The 18,488-nt window shown below is 32.8% G+C and overlaps 1 protein-coding gene across 1 annotated transcript; it reads right to left on the bottom strand.

Annotated features, from left to right (window-relative positions):
- Nucleotides 1–11,682: 11,682 nt before the first annotated feature.
- LOC120084080 (bidirectional sugar transporter SWEET5-like) lies at nucleotides 11,683–12,860 on the bottom strand. The gene is made up of 6 exons (XM_039039982.2): nucleotides 12,818–12,860; nucleotides 12,687–12,723; nucleotides 12,380–12,596; nucleotides 12,123–12,284; nucleotides 11,907–12,026; nucleotides 11,683–11,817 (listed from the first exon to the last, which is right to left on the bottom strand). Exons 1-6 carry the CDS (start codon nucleotides 12,858–12,860, stop codon nucleotides 11,683–11,685), a joined length of 714 nt encoding a protein of 237 aa, XP_038895910.2.
- Nucleotides 12,861–18,488: the final 5,628 nt, after the last annotated feature.

Genomic DNA, 18,488 nt, shown 5'->3' with positions numbered 1-18,488 from the left:
CTCATGTAAAACAAGCTTACTTCGTAGTTTATGATCCCTGATGTGGTCTTCTTCTAAGAAGATAGTATTTGTAGAAACAAACACTTTATTCTTACTCGGATCATAGAAGTATCCACCCCTTGTTCCCCTAGGGTAGCCTACAAAGAGGCAAACTTTCGAATATGGTTCTAACTTTTTAGGGCTAACCACTGGTACATGTGCCAGACATCCTCAAATTCTGAAACGGCGTAAACTACCTTTACAGTCTCTCCACAGCTCAAAAGGTGTTTCAGAAACACTCTTTGAGGGAACATTGTTCAAAATGTAACATGGAGTCTCCACTGCAAATCCCCAAAACGAGTTTGGTAGATGAGCATAACTCATCATAGACCGAACCATGTCCAACAGGGTTCTTTTTCTCCTTTCTGAGACACTATTCTGCTGAGGTGTACCTAGGGTCGAGAGTTTGGACGTGATTCCATGTTCTATCATATAGTTCTAGAATTCTAAGTTCATATACTCTCCACCACGATCAGATCTAGTGTTTTTATCTTCTTACCTAACAAGTTTTCAAGTTCAGCCTTATACTCCTTGAACTTTTCAAGAGTATCAGACTTATGTTGCATTAGGTATAGATACTCATATCTTGAATAATCGTCTATGAAAGAGATGAAATATTCATACCCACATCGAGCTCTTGCACTCAACGGACCATAGAGGTCTGAATGTATAAGCATCAAGGTTTCCTTGGATCTATAACCTTTTCCAGTAAAAGGTCGTTTGGTCATTTTGTCTTCAAGATATGATTCACATACCGACAAAGAGTTTTCTTCTAGACCAGTTAGCAGTCCACATTTTATCAATTTCTCAATCCTATTGAGGTTGATCTGACCTAACCTTAGATGCCAAAGATAGGTATTTTCCTTAGGAGAAATCCTTGGTCTTTTTGCAGTTGTCGTTGTTTTGAATATTTCAGTAATAAGTAAGACTTTTATGACTAACGGACTTAGTACATATAAGTTATTTTCCATTGAATCAAAACCAATCTCCATACCATTCTTGAAATAAACACTTTATTCTAAAAAAGGAAACGGTATAACCTTGTTCAATCAGACAAGAAACTGAGATTAAGTTCCTTTTGATATGAGGAACTACATAAACATTATCCAGTAACAGATAACGTTTCTTGTCCAAAAGAACTTCAGCCTGCCTATAGCAATAGCTGAAACAACCTCACCAGTACCAACTCGAAGAGTTAACTCTCCATTTTTCTGAAGGAAATCGAACACGAGGATTTCCATGAGCAGCGGAATAGATCATTCAAATTTACAATCATGTATGAACATTACAATTATAGTCGTGAACAGAAACATACGATTATGCAATCAATATAGAAATTACAGCATGAAACTACAAATGATCAAGAAGAGAAATCTCTAAACACATTTGTAGACTCGTCTCCACACTCCTTGATCACGAACAGCTCGAACACAACAACCTCGAATGCTCGAACAACATGACCGCTACACAGCACAAACACCACACACTTGTCCTCAGCGATTGCCTTGGTCATGAAAACCTCAACAGCACGAACAGCCTTAACAGAACATTGATGGTGTTGAGTTGAGTATGACACCATCAAAAAGGCTACCTTGGTATTCTCAGTGCGAGAATCTAGAAGGTAAGCTCTGTGTGGACTTGGTATGAGGTAGAAGAATGGATGAATCAACAATCGTGTAAACGATTGAGCAAGTGGGAGAATACTGGACCTATCGTATAAGTCGATGCCCAATCGTTTAGCAAAAACTAAGCGATCATCTACCAAAAGCTAAGCGGTCATTTAGCTCATCACTTAGTAGCGTGTCTGTCGTCTAAAACACTACATGATCATTTAGCTCGCTCAAGCTGTTGCTTAGTAAATTGTATTTACTTGACAACTTCTTTTTCAAGAGAAAAATCACAAAATCAACATTTGACAAAAACTTACTAAAATTAGGAAAATAATTTTTCTTTTATCTCACGGTTACCATGAACTACCAATAACCTCCCACTCAATTGGTTATTAGAGAAAAATATTTAATAATCCAATAATTAATATTATTATAAATATAAATAATATCCAACTTATCATACTATATTTATAACCTATAGTTTTAATATTTCATCTCATGAAACATATAAACCATAGTTCTTTTTCTATTCCATGGCACTTAATAAAAATCTTATTTACATTAATCCTCCACTAGATGTATCTCATACACCATACCGATCATATCATATATAATCGAATTACCTCTTGTCAATTTGAACATTTTAAATCAACACCAAGAACTGATCCTCAACTGAATCAATTGAACTACCAAGGGGACTTTATGGACCCGTAGCTCGAAGTTTCAACGGTACGTGAATAACTGACTACACTCTTTAGTCACGGGATCCACCATCCATTAACTGCCAGGCACTCCACTCGACAGTTGAATTCTCCTTACTACAGATATATTATGTGTCCATCTTAACCAATCAGCAGTGCAACAACCCTTCATAGATCGCTTGTAAGTACAGTTGGGCCAATAACTGTTATGCCCCTGTTGTTACATCTAACTCCTTAAATACCACTAATCCCTCTAATGAACATAAGTCATAGTCCTACTATGACTAAGTCCTCTCTTCCAAAGAGAAGTTGTGGCCACTATGTTTAGCTCTGGAATCAGCCCTTAAGGGAGCAATCTCTCTACTAATCCTTGCTTCGGGAAAGAAGCGAATTCCATCTTATGGATTGAGTTCCCAGCTCCCATATCAGATAAGTCCCCAAAAAGGTAGGCATGTTGAGTTGGCAATCTGACCACTCTCACCCATACTAATCAAAGAACCACCCTCAATGGAAGAAGTTCCCAAAACACTCAGGATTGAGGTTGTGTCACCTATGGTCGTTTAGGTGAGATGTAAGTCTCTAGTATCAACGGCGTTATATACAGAGTTTACTCATCTCGTGGTCTGGTCTTAAACAAACTCTTTGTATACGACACCCTCGCTCGCACGTCTCCACATGAATGGTCAGTATCTACTATTTGTAGTAGTTTACGAAACTTGCAAACCTCTATAAAGTGGGTCGTATCCGTAGTGTCACCATGATCAGGTATCCCACCTTAATCCTTATACTATACATCTATTTAGGTTATCACTTAAGTCATGATCCACTTGTGTATCACATATACATGCTTAAGTTAACATAAGATAACCAAGGAGCTTTGTTTATTGGATATGAGTAAATTCCAGAATTAAATAACAATTATTTTATTCATCAAACAATGTGTATCATTACAAACAATGAGACTCCGGGAGAATTAGAACTAAATCCTTGGTAGGAAGAACTTACATGATTAGTAGCACCTGAATCAAGTATCCAGGCAGAATCATCATTCTCTACCAAACACGTCTCCAAGAAAAATAAATCACATTTACTATCTTTAGACTTCTTTCTCTTTCTGGAGAGTAGTGGGATCAGTATCAGAATCTAAATAAGCTCAAAGTTCCATTTTAGAGAACAATTCTCGTTGATGAAATTTTTCAAAGTCAACAACAATTCCTTTCTCTTTTAGTCCCTTGACATTCAAGAAAGTCTGAAGATTATCTTGGGAACTAATACTACTGGTTTCTTTGTCATCCATCCCTTTTTACTCAAAAAGTGAGAACTGACGTTCAAACAACTCTTGCAACGAGTCCATGATCTGACGTGCAATGACCATGTTCTCAACCTTTTTGGCTAATGTATCAGGTATGCTAGCCAAAATGTGAAGTCGGGCCATCGAATTAGCTTGCATCCACACCTCATATGCAATAAAAATATTTAGCGATGCATCAAGGGTCAGGACTTGAGGACACTCCTCAATCATGACAAACTCAAGGTCGTTTACCACGAAATATGTTTTAAGAGACCCTATCAATGTATGTAATCAGTCAAATTAAAAGAGGCAACTAACGGTAAATCATACAATGACATGTTGCTGAAAAAACAAACACATTGATCTACATTAGATTTTAGCAAGTACTCTTTAAAACAAAATCCAATCTAGTTTAGCAAAATCTAAATGAACCCTGTGTGACATCTCGTTTTGCAATGATACTTCAGTGGTTTAGGACAAAAGCCACTGAAGGGTAGTCAATTTATCCCTCCTCTGAATTAAGATACTCCCAACCGGTCATTAACTTACTTAACAATTTTTTGTAAGTGTGACCCTTCATTTTCGATACTAGAGTTCCACCCCAAGCAACCAATCCGAAGGAAAAAAAATCCGATTGGGGTAAAAATTAAAGCGACCCTATCCATTTCTAGAGTTCACCTTGATATTGACCAACCGTACAAACCATCCAAAGGTCGACGCTCCCAGGGCGCCACGAGGACGTGCAAGAAGGTCTCACGGTGCAAATCAATGAAGGAGACCGCAGGACATGTTGACGCACATCCTTCACCCACTTACTATAAATACTCTCTCTGTCCACCTTGATATTGACTCATGCAAATACCATCCGAAGGGGGATGCTCCCTGGGCTCCACGAGGCCAAGCATGAATCTCACGATGTGAACATTCAGGGAGAAACGTGAGTGGAATTGATATATCATATATATCTTTTCCTCCCATGAGTATTTTAAAACCTAGGGTTTAGTTTACTTAGAAAAAACATGCTATGGTTTTGACTAAGTGACTTTTTAGGTTTGCCCAAAAGTAATGCTTTGGAAAGTTGAACAACTTTTGATCATCATTCGTTAAACACTTTAACGAAGTCTTTGATCAACTGTTGCATCTTGTAGAAAATCTATCTAATTCACCTAGGTAGGTTCCCAGGTAGGGATGTTGTATTTTCGTCAGCTTAAATACCCCACTCTAGCCAGAATCAGCCTTAGACAAAAGATCCATTATAGATAAATTTAATAAAAATTTAATCTTTTATTCAAATCAATTTAATCCTATTAAACCGATTTAAAAGATTAAACTTAGGTATCTAATCTCATTAGAACCATGAACTTAGGTCTATCTCAATTAAAATTTAGAACTCTTTTAAAACATGATTTCACCTAAGTTCACATGCAAATCTTTCTTATAGATTTTAGTTCTAATTTCTATTATAACACTTATAAAAAGAAACAACTAAAACCAACCACAATACAAAGCAACACATTCATAAGGCATTCATATCTCTTATAAATATGCCTAAGTGTCATGCTCCATGCATTGTTCATTCATTACTACTTGTACATAACTCTTATATTACAAAGTGATGAAACAAGCATACATGCTCTCATACACCCTTATACTATAACTCTTATAATATAAAGATGATGCATGAATATGCTTAATGCATACATAAATATAACTCTTATATTTTATGATGCATAAGCATGCTTTCTTGTAATTCCATCATGCCATTTACTATATTATAACACTTATAATATATGATGCATGAATAAAATGCGTAACCTAAGGTGGGTTTTAAATCTATATGTAATACATTATGGCATATAAATAAACATACATCTCATGTACATTAAGTAAAATTGATGGACCAGGATAATTAGCCTCAAATCCTCAAGAATATAGCAAACTATTACAAAGAGCATTCATTCCACCAGTTCAAATAGGCAAACCGGGTCTTGAATCATCTGGGCGAAGCCGTATCTCCTTGATCGTGTAACAAGTCCTTGTGATCGTCTAGCAATGCTGCATGAACATAAACGATCGTTTAGCAACGATTGGGTACCTTTGACTATGCGATGAAGTATGAAGGTCACACGATCGTATCATGCACATCGTGTAACACATAACTTAAATGATCAAGTAGACCACAACTATGCAGTGAAGTATGATTGTCTAAACAATCGCTGAGCAAGCATCAAGTATCGTATACTGGGTGATCATATAGCTAGTGACTATGCGATGAAGCATGCTGGACTACACGATCATTTAGTGCGCGCGCCTATTAAACGACGAGCATCAAATACTCTATGTGATCGTTTACCCCAAGCGTCCACACAATCGAGCAGTTAATGCAACACGATAGAGTAAACCCTTAACTCAATCGTTTAGCATCGGCTATACGATCGTTTAGTAAATACTACACACGATTGGGTAGAATTTTTCTACAAGATCATTTAGCCAAATCTAATGATCATTTAGCTTGGGCTACACGATGCGACCAACCTTTAGTCTTCTTTCTTAATGACAAAGCATCTTCAAGCTTCAAAACTTCATCACGAACGAATAAAAAAACTTCAAACACTTTGAATAAAACTCGATTGCTTGTTAATTATGCCTAAAAACGGAGAGATCCTTACAAATTAACACTTTGTAAACTTAAAGAAAGCTTTAAAAAAAGACAATCATCCTGTAAACATCCATAAACACATCCACAACCACATTTAACTCTTAAACGCATTGTAGAAAACTTAAAGCCCACCATGACTGTAAAAAAAGTTCAATACAGCAATGGAATTTGGAATATCATAACAACCTGTCTTTGATACCAATTGAAGGAAATCTAAATAGAGATCCTTTGAGCAACAGAAGTGGATCATTCCAAATCTCATTGAGAATGAACACAAACATTTACAGTCTAAACAGAAACGAACAGATTATGAATAATTAGAAATTACAACATGCTACAAGATATGAAGATACAAGGGATAGAGTATGCAAACCTTTGAAGAACTTTTCTTCACATATCGCTCGATCAATTTCCAATGCATCCAATAAGCATGAACATGAACACAATGAACAGAACAGCCAACAGCACGAACAACTGGATGCACCTCGAAACCAATCGAGTCCAACTCGATCCTCAAACTAAACAGGAACACCACAATAAGTGTTACCTTGATATTCTCGGTGTGAGAATCCAAGAGTTGTGGGCTCTGTATGATCTTGGATTGAAGAAAGTAGGAGGTAGACGATCGAGTAAGTGGGAGACGAATACTGTCTATTGTATAAACGATGTACTCGATCGTTTAGAAGATGAAGCCTATCGTATAGACTTTGATACTCGATCGTGTAGCAACGATCAAGCGAGTAACTATCGTATAGTCAACTTGTAGCTCGATCGTGCATGCTCTCAATGCTATCGCTTAGTAAAAACATTTTTTACTTGATAGCATTTTTCGTGAGATTAATTCCGAATGAATCATCAAATCTAATTTTGGAAAACCATTTTCTTTTTTATCTCATAATTACCATAAAACTTACAATAACCTCCCACTCAATTCGGTTATTAGAGAAAAATAATTAATTATCATATAATTAATATATTATAAATAAATATGAGAACCAACTTATCATATTATATTTATAACCTATAGTTTTAATATTTCATCATATGAAACATATAAACCATAGTTCTTTTTCTATTTTATGGTATTTAATATAAATCATATTTATATTAACTTTTCCAATTAATGTATCTAATACATCATATCAATTATATCATATATAATTGAAGTTCCTCTTGTTAATTTGAACACTTCAAAGTAACCCAAAATCTTATTCTCAACTTGAACCCATTGAGCTACCAAGAGGACCTCATGGACCTGTAGCTTGAAGCTCCAACTGTACATAAATAACTCACTAAACTCTTTAATCACGAGATCCACCATCCGTTAATTGTTGGTCACTCCACTAAAGACCTACAGTTGCACTCTTCGCACTACAGATATATTTCTGTGTCCATATGACCAATCAACAGTGCGATGACCTTTCACAAATTGCTCATAAGTACAGTTGGGCTAATTTACCGTTTTACCACTGTAGTTACATCTAACTCCTTAAGTACCATTGATTCTTCTAATGAACAATAAGTCATATCCTACTATGACTGAGTCCTCTTTTCCAAAGAGAGGGTGTGGCCACTATGTTCAAGATCCGGAATGAGCCCTTAAGTGAGCAATTTATCTACTTACCCCTGCTTCGAGGAAGGAGTGAATTTCATCTTGTGTAACTGAATTCCCAACTTCCCAATCAAACAAAACCCTAAAATGGTAGGCTTATTGTGTTGGCAATCTGACCACTCTCACCCATACAATTCAAAGGACCATTCTCATGAGCAGGAGTTTCCAACTCACTCAGGATTAAGGTCATGTCACCTATGGTCATCTTAGTGAAATGTAAGTCTCAATTGTCAACGATGTTATATAAAGAGACTAATCGTCTCGTGGTCCAGTCGTATACAAACTCTTTGTATAGGATACCCCTGCTCGCATGTTTCCATATGAATGGTCAGGATCAGATCATTTGTAGCACTTTACAACACTTGTAAACATCTACAAAGCGGGTCGTATCCGTAGTGTCAACAGAATAAGGTATCCCACCTTTATCCATCTACTACAGACCATTTAAGTTATTACTTAAGGCATGATCCACTTGTATGTCTCACATATATGCTTAAGTTACATGAAATAACCAAGGATCTTAATTTATTGGATTTGAGTAAATGCCTATAAAATAATACTTTTTTATTAATAACAATATGTGTACAAATGTTTACAAACTACAAGACCACCAGAAGAATTAGGACACATCCCAACAGCGTGTCACCTATACGAACGCATTAGATCATTACGTTTGTATCAAATATAAAGTGGTTCGTATCCATTGTGTTTCTAGGATAAGGTACCCAGTCTTATTCCTATATTATAGACCCTTTAGGTTGTATCTTGAACATTGATCCCTATATGTCTCTATATACAGTTCAAGACTCATAAGACAGCCTTGGATGTTAGTTTATTGGATTTATGGTTATTAAGAAAAAATAGACAACAATACAAACAATAACATTTATTGATTTAACATCTATAACTCTTTATCGATGACGGTCAATCAATAGCATTTACTATCTATAAGTTTTAGGGCATAAAACCCTACAAATCTTGGATTTTTTTTATTCAATTGAATTATGCAACATAATAAAATAACAAATTATTTTTATTAATTATCAATAATTTGTTTATACATTTACCAACTATGAGTTTAGTGCACAAAACCAACATAAGTAAAAAAAAAAAATCCTTAAAGACAATCATCGAGTGAGACATTCTACAAAATATCATAGAGGACAAGATGAAAAACACGTTTACCGAAATCCACAGTTGTAACACCAAAAAAATATAGCCAACACAAAAAACATCAACATATTTGATTTCAAGAAAACAAATAGCTCCTTAAAGTTACGACTTATTAAACAAATATATGATGTCTTCATAAGTTCCTGCAGCGATGGCGATAGCGTCAGTGACGGTATATTTGCTTCTAAATTGGCCAAAGAGTTGTCAAATATTCAGATAAGGACTTATATGAGCGATGAGGGATTCAAATTATTGGAGATCATAGTGACATACAGATGAAGCAATAATCCAAAATTCAAGGCATTTAGTTTTGAGGTTGATGCCCTAAAACTTATGGTTTTGTAGTTTGTAAATTGTATTTGTTCAAAAAAGTTATTTATTTAATAAAATAAGTTGTTATTTTATTTGACATTTAGTTGCATTAACCCAAAACCAATAAACTAAGATCCAAAGCTATTTGATGGAGCTTAAACATGCATGTAGGAAACATACGGGTGGATCATGTTTAAGTAATAACCTGAACAGTCTATAGTAGATAGATAAGGTTGGGTACCTTATCCTGGTGACTCTACATATAAGACCCGCTTTGTAATTGTTACAATTGTTGTAAAGTATGACAAATGATCTTATCCTGATCATTCATGTGGAGACGTGTGAGCAAGGATATCCTATACAAAGAGTTTGTATAATATTGGACCATGAAATAAATAATCTCTCTTTATAACATCATTACTAGAAGAGACTTATATTTCACCAAGATGATCATAGGTGACTTGACCTTAATTATGAGTGAGTTGTGAATTCCTGCCTATTAGGACGGTCCTTTGATCTGCATGGATAAGAATGGACAATTCGTCGACTCAATATGCTTACCATTTTGGGGATTCGTCCGAGTGTGGAGCTAAGAACACAGTTGTACAAGAATGAATTCACTTCTTCCTGTTGTTAGGGCATGTAGATAAATTGCTCCCTTAAAAACTGATATGGGTCTTGAACAATATGGCATCACACCCTCTTCTAGCCTGAGGGGAATTTGGTTATAGTTGAACTATGACTGATTGTTCATTAGAAGGATCAGTGGTACTTAAGGAGTTAGATGTAACTACTATAGGGGTAAAATGGTAATTTTGACCCAATTGTACTTACAAGCAATTTATGAAGGGTCGATGCACTGTTGATTCGATATATCCAATGGACACAGAAATATATCTACAGTGCAATGAGTGCAATTGTCGGACTTTAGTAAAGTGACCGACAGTTAATGAAAGTGGATTAATTTAATTAAAGATTTTAATTAATTAATCTCATATCATTTGAGCTTCAATCTGTAGGTTCCATAAGATCCTATTGTTAGTTCAATAAGAATTAATGAAAATTAAATTTTTTTTTTTTAATTTGAATTGTTCAAATTAATTATACATAACTAATACATACATTATAATATAAAGTTTTAATGAGAGAAATAAATATTTGAATATGGTCCAAATATTAATTATAAGAATATGATTCATATAAAAGCTATAGGTTGAAATTAATATGAATATGATTCATATTAATACCATAAGTTATTTGACAGAATTATAAACCATAGATTATATTATATGTGATATAATAAACTATAGGTTATATTATATGAGATATAATATAGTTACATTTAATTATATTAAATATAAAATAATTAAATATAATTTGAATTTTGAAATTCAAATTTATAACTCTCAAGGGAGTTATTTATTAACTTCTCTTTAAAAACTGATTTTGACAGAGGTGGACATATCTTTGAATTACATGATTTTTTTTTTTTTTTTTTCACACAAGTGTTATGTGCTCTCCATCTCTCTTCATCTTCTTCCCTATGCAAAACAAAGTCCACACACTCTCTATGATTCTCATTTAGAGAATATAAGAAAGTTTTTGTGGTGGAGTTCAAGAACCGGTTTCCGTTGAGTTGATGTGTTCATGGTGTTCGAGATCAAGAAGGAGGAGTCTAGTTTGTGATTTTTTATTGTGGCGAGGAAACGTGGAGAAAGTGTTTCTTGAAGGGCTAGTTTCGTTTTCCCCTTTTCTCTCAAAGCATGCTTAGATTTAATTTTGTTTATCCTATTTTTTTCGCCTCTATAATTTCAAGTTAAAACGTAATTGAGACAAGACATATTTGATTGCTTCTACTATGGGAATTCCAATCCCTTCATTTAGTTGTTATTCTAACAAAATACTACTTTACAAAACTTGTTATTTGTCTTAAGAGGTTTGATCTTAAGTTAATTCATGTTTAATCAAAGAATTTGGTCTTCACATATTCAAAGGGTACTTAATTGTCAATTCACCGGCATTTTCGTATAACAAAATAAATTAAAAATAAGGAATAAATGTTAAGTGAGGAAAATTGCAAATTGAATTAAATATCCAATAAAGAATATTGTAAGAACAATTTTGGTGTGGAGGAAAAGAATTAGAAGTACACAGCAAAAAAAAGAATGGATGCAATGATTAAAATTACACCAAGTTATTTAGCTGAGCCTTCAACGAAGCTCCAAAAGGAGGTAAGAAGTTGCTAGACGACATGTCGACTTCTAAATATATCCAACCTCCCAAAACTACACATTCGTCATTTGCACTTCTGGCTTCTTCGAGGACGACGTGTCGTCGCTGTCCCAATTTGTCGTTCTATAATAAGTTGCATATAGAATCAATTGTATCAATCCTGAAAGAGCTCCCAAACCATTTGGAATCTGAACAACAACAACAAAAAAAATCAATAAATCAAAAACTTAAAACAATTATCAAACATAACAGGCTAATTATGGAACTAAAGGCTTACCAAGACATTAGGATCGAATTTGAGAAGAGCGTAAACAGCCCATACAATACCATTGCAAAAGTTGGCGAGTGAAAGAGTAAATGGCATATACTTCACGCTCCTTGTTTTGATGACTAGTCGCTAAAAGAAACACAACAAAATTCAATATTCAAAACTATAAATTATAAATTTAGAATAAAAACAATCCTATTGTTTTTTTGAATTAGTTCTTAATACCATGACAGTCAATGGAGAAGTATACATTCCAATATTGAAGATAATACATAAAATGCCAACAAAGTAAGATCTGCTTGTAGTGTTGTGAAAAACCAAAAGTGTAATGAGGACGACAACGGTGAAGAAGATAGTTTCGATGAAAAGAATGATCAGCATCTTCTTCTGAAAAATTTCACAAAACAAACGAAGTCCTAATCAATTCAACCAAACCGTATAAAAAATATAGAAAGAGAAATTAGAAACGACTCTCGGCTTACTCTCTTGACCCATGGAGAGTAGATAAAGAAGATGGAAACATAGGCGAGCTCGATGAAAAAACCAATGCCATTGATGGTAACGACGAGGAGGCTATCGGGATGAACAAATGGCATTCCATAGAACACCCACATGGCACAATTGAGGATTGTGGCCAAGTAAGGATCTGGCTTGAAATCTTCTACCGCCTTGCGCCTCACTATTTGAGCAAATGTAGGGCTGCAAAATTTTTGGATCATCTCGTTACTTAAAAAAGAAAAGTAATAAACTTTTGAGTAACAAAAGAATATAGAGAAATTAGAAACTTACATCGGTGACATAAATAAACCAAAAGATATGACATTTCCTGAAAGAACACAATCAAATTATTTTTGTTTTTGTAATTACAAATTCGAACCCTAATTCATATTGACGATGACCAATTTGATTAGATTTCTTACCTATAATGCCAATCACTGTCCTTGCTACACTTGTACTCACCATTATGAACAAACAAACAAAATTCTCTCTCTTTTTTTTTTTTTAATTACCCCTTTTAAGAGTGAAGGGCTTGAAAAACTTGAATTATAGAATACAGAAAAAGAAAAAAGAAGAAGGATCACAAGAAAAGGAAGGAAAAGATGCAAATCTTTTTTTTTTTTTCTCTCTTTTATAGTTTTTTTTTCTCTTTTTTTGTGGGTTTTTTCTTTTAAGGTAAAAAAAATGTTGGTTGAAAATGATAATGTTTGTGGGTTTTTATATACAAAATGTGTAAAGAGAGAGTTTCGATGGTGGCTAAATTTCGATGGTTTTATTTCAATGATTAAGAACTTTTCTAAAGGCTAAACGTAAATAGCTGAGCAAGTGATAATAATTATGTAATTGACTGAAGACAAAGTCAATTTTTTTTTTTTTAATTACATTGATTAAAATGAGGGATTCTAGTCTAATTTTAGGATTTTTTTTAGAAGAATTTTAGCACGTGGAATGCCTAAAACTAAGGGTTAAGAGATTAGGATTTAGTCACCTATTAATAAATACCAAGCAAGCGAAGCCACTAAAGGCAGGGGACACGTGCCCCAATTTATCCATCTTGGACACGTGCCCCAATTTATCCATTTTTTATATTTTTAATATAAATTATAGAATAATATATACATATATATAAGTTCAAATTGAGTAACACGAATGGTGTTGACTTGTTGGCATGTAGTGTTGTTTGTTTAATAGTGGATAGAGGTTTGATTCCTATTGCTTGCAACGTTTTATTTCAAATTTTGTATGAGTGTTTACTTATATTTTTCATCTCTAATGGTTTTTTTAATAAATAATTAAACAATATATTTTTTTTTTATCAACAATAAGACTAGGCAATTTATAAACTTTTTTCTCTTTTTTTCAAAATCCACTTCTCAATCTCAAGAACATTCGATTAAAAAGGTATTGTTCATTTTTTGCGAATAATTTTATATTCACATTACACTTTATATATTTTCGTTCGTTTCTATGTTATTTTTACATTCACGTTTGTTCGTATAGGTTTTTAAACTTAATTTCAGAGTTCAAGTAAGAGGATTATTTGTTGTCACTCATTTAGATATACGAACTCGGCAAGTAAGTTTTAAAATCTTATTAGACTTTAAGTTTTTATATCTTTAAATATATATATATATATTAAAATGTAATATTCTTATTATTAATTATTAATGCTTCTTTAGAATTAATTCAAAATTAATATGGAGAGATATTATAAAAGAAAAACAACAATAGAGACATCTTCTTCAAAGAAGAAAAATGTTTTGGATTCTAATTATCTTATGCAAAAATCAATCTAGGAGAACTACCTGTAGATCCTAGTTTAAGAACCAATATTTATGATTATAATTATAATATTCAAGATCAAGTTCGTATAACATATTTACTAAAAGGTCTTCGTCAGTCTTGAAATCATACCACTCCACTTACGAATTTTAGTACAAAGTCAAGACGATTTAATACATGTTTGATTAAGCGAATATTCTATTTAGTTAGAATATAGCAGTTCAAGGATGTTACATTTTGTTTATATTGCTACCTTTTCAAACTAGAAGTAAGTGAAGAGTCATGATCGACTTCAAAACATGTAAACGGGCAATTTTAATGTAATAAATTAGTTAATATATGAATTTATTAATACCTCTTTACATTCATTTATAGATTTCTTTTGTTAGACTTGTACATATGATATCCCCCTACGTAAAATTCCTCTGTCCGCCATTGATATTAAGGACTTGTTTGGTTTGCAGTCATTGTTACATGGGTATAGATATTAAATATTTGGGATTTAAATGTCAGGGTTTTAAATATCTGTGTTTGGATATGCATGATAATTAATGTTTGTGTTTGAATATGCATGATAATTAATATTTGAAAGTTAAATATGAGTGTTCAATTTACTAATTTTGTATATAGAAGCCAAAATTAAATAACTATTTAATTAATTACAAGAGACCAATTATTGTAGTCATCAAATAAATTTAGCATTATTTAACAAAATAAAAATAAACCAATACTTCTATATTAAAGCTTTTATTAAACATAACTAATTAATTTCAATTATTGTTATAAATTAATTAGAATATTGATACTCATCATAATAATAATTTATATTAAATAGTTAAGATAGCATAAAATATGAATTAGAAAGATATAGTTGAAATTTATTAAGTCCAAATAATATATTTATATTTAACAATTAATTAAAATTAATAATAATGAGTAATTGATATTAATTTATTAATTAATTAAGCTATATTTTTAATGATCATCTCCTAGGCATAAAAATTTCATGCTTTTGCATGGTATAAAAAAACTCATGTTAGATGGATTTTGAAGTTCTCTAGATAATAATATCCTGGGTTTAAAAATTGAAATCTTGTGAAATAAACAAAGATATTAAATGTCTATCTAAAATCCCGTGGGAAAACTATGAAATTCGAGTGAATCATCATATTTTTTATTTGGAAAATAATTTTCCTTTCTATTTCATAGATACCATAAAACTTCTAATAACCTTTCACTCAATTCAGTTATTCGAGAGAAAAAATAATTAATTATCATATAATTAATATGTTATAAATAAATATAATAACCAACTATCATATTATATTTATAACCTATAGTTTTAATATTTCATCATATGAAACATGTAAACCATAGTCCTTTTTCTATTTTATGGTATTTAATATAAATCATATTTATATTAATTCCTCCAATTAATGTATCTAATACATCATATCAATCATATCACATGTAATTGAATTTCCTCTTATTAATTTTAACACTTCAAATTAACCCAAAAAATGATTCTCAACTTGAACCCATTGAGCTACCAAGGGGACCTCATGGACCTGTAGCTTGAAGCTCCAACGGTACGTGAATGACTAATTAAACTCTTTAATCACAAGATCCATCATCCATTAACTGTTGGTCACTCCACTAAAGACCGATAGCTACACTCTTCACACTACGAATATATTTTTGTGTCCATATGGCCAATCAACAGTGCAATGACCCTTCACAAATCGCTGGTAAGTACAACTGGGCCAATTCGCTGTTTTGCCCCGTGTAGTTACATCAAACTCTTTACGTACCACTAATTTCTCTAATGAACAAATAAGTCATAGTCCTACTATGACTAAGTCCTCTTGGGCCAGGAGAGGGTGTGGTCACTATGTTCAAGACTCGGAATCAGCCCTTAAGGGAACAATTTATCTACTTATCCCTACTTCGGAGCAGGAGTGAATTTTGTCTTGTGTAGCTGAGTTCCCAGCTCCCCAATCAGACGAATCCCAAAATGATAGGCTTATTGAGTTGTCAATCTGGCCACTCTCACCCATACAAATTAAAGGATCGTCCTCATAGATATGAGTTTCTAACTCACTAAGGATTAAGGTCATGTCACCTATGGTCATTCTAATGAAATGTAAGTTTCAATTATCAGTTGTGTTATATAAAGAGACTAATCATCTCGTGGTTCGGTCTTATACAAACTCTTTGTTTAGGATACCTCCACTGGCATGTCTCCACAAATGGTCAAGATCAGACCATTTGTAGCACTTTACAACACTTGTAACCTCTACAAAATGGGTCGTATCCGTAGTATCATCAGGTTAAGGTATCCCTCTTTTATCCATCTGCTACAGACCATTTAAGTTATTACTTAAGGCATGATCCACTTGTATGTTTCCACATACATGCTTAAGTTACGTAAAATAACCTCGGATCTTAGTTCATTGGATTTAAATAAATGCTTATAAAATAATATTTATTTTATTAATAACAATATGTGTACAAAATTTTTATAAACTACGAGACCACCAGGAGAATTAGGACATCAATCCCAACAATAAGATTGCGAGTATATTTAAGATTTAGTTTGAGCTAACTTAGATATGAAACTTATACTAGTATCGACTTCGAGGTTAGAGATATGATTTCCACACCTCAGGATCACATATTGTAAAAATAATAATAATAATTAAAGGCTTAGGGTGTGTTTAGGATACATTTCTAAGTGATTAAATTTTAAAAATATATTTTATTTTGAAATAATTCATGTGCTTGGCAACCACCAAAAATAGAATTTGAAAAAATGAGTTTATAAAATAAGTTGGTTTGGGATAAATATTTGAAACCAACTTTTAGAAAAATGAATTTTGAGTATTTAATTATTAATCTCTCCCTAGTTTGTATTTGGAACTCTGACCACTACCTCTATCAATCGACGCCAGCCAACCTGTCACACCCCCTCCCAGGTTTATCTCTTTTACCAAGAAGAAGATGTGAGGACAGCAAATATCAACCTTCTTATGACATCAATTATCAACTGAACCTGTTAAACTTAGAATTTGAACCTATTTTGGTTCAAAATTTAACCTATATAGGGGGATCGAATCCCAAGCGGAAGCGTTAGGATCGCCTTGCATTCGTTTTTCCATTTTATAATAAACAAAAATAGCAACTAAAATAGAAGAATAAGATAAACATTATATTAAGCATGCATTAAGAAAGAGTAGCAAAAAGGAAGAACTGTTCTTACCTTTGTAAACTCCTGAGCCTCTCGAAATTCCTCATTTTCTCCATACAAACGTCTTCTCAATGATCACCGATACTACCACAAGATCACCTTGTTATTCTCTAGAAATTCTACGAGTTGGATGAGTGGTTCCCAATCCTTGGAAGAGAAAGAGGTAGAGAGTTTGTAGAGAAGGTGTAGAGAGTTCAATTTGGTGCCTAGGGTTTGTTTTTTTTTTTTTTTTTCAAAAACAAAATTTCTCTCCAAAAGAAATTGCTTGCCCTAAATGAGATAATAAGGAGAATTTATGTGAAGAAGGGTTTTACGCTTTCTCCAAGTAATTCCCCTTTTTCCCTTAATGTCAATTAATTAAATTACACCTTATTTAATTAATTGGCACATTAATTAAATAACCACATACTAAATCTAATATAATATGTATAGTTAATTAAGTAATATATATAAACATCACATGTTTATATCCTTCCACATTTCTATCATTTCTTAATCAATTAATTAATCGTGAATTAATCAATTAAGTAATTATATTAAATTATATTTAATATAGAATTAATTAACATATAAATATCAAATAGTTATATGAATACAGCTCTTTAAGAATCAATTCGTATAACTCTAGTATTTGAATCTCATTCAAATATATCTCTCTTACATAATTTGAATTGTAGATCACATCTATAATTAATTATATATTAAGCATATTAGTATATATTTTCTCAATTGATTTGAACAATTCAAATCATTCCTCATTAATATTATTTAGTGAGCTAACAAGGGACTTGATAGACATACAGATCAGAAACTCCAACGATATAAAATTAGTTGGCTAAACTCATTAACCAGATCAATCAATATTCGTAAACTGTGGGTACATTCCACTAAAGACCCACAGTTACACTAAAGACCTACGGTTTCACTCTTCTTACTATAGATATATTTTTTTTCTATGGATATAGACCAATAACAGTAAGTTAGTCCTTCACGAGTGTTCGTAATACCAATTCGGTCAAATTACCATTTTACCCTTGGGTTACCTTTGACTCCTTAAGTACCAA

Source organism: Benincasa hispida, chromosome 8 (assembly GCF_027475165.1).
Source record: "Benincasa hispida cultivar pf3 chromosome 8, pf3_genome.v1.1, whole genome shotgun sequence".
Lineage (NCBI taxonomy): Eukaryota > Viridiplantae > Streptophyta > Magnoliopsida > Cucurbitales > Cucurbitaceae > Benincasa > Benincasa hispida.
The sequence above is the reverse complement of the archived record's forward strand: the minus strand, read 5'-3'. Positions and strand labels throughout refer to the sequence as shown.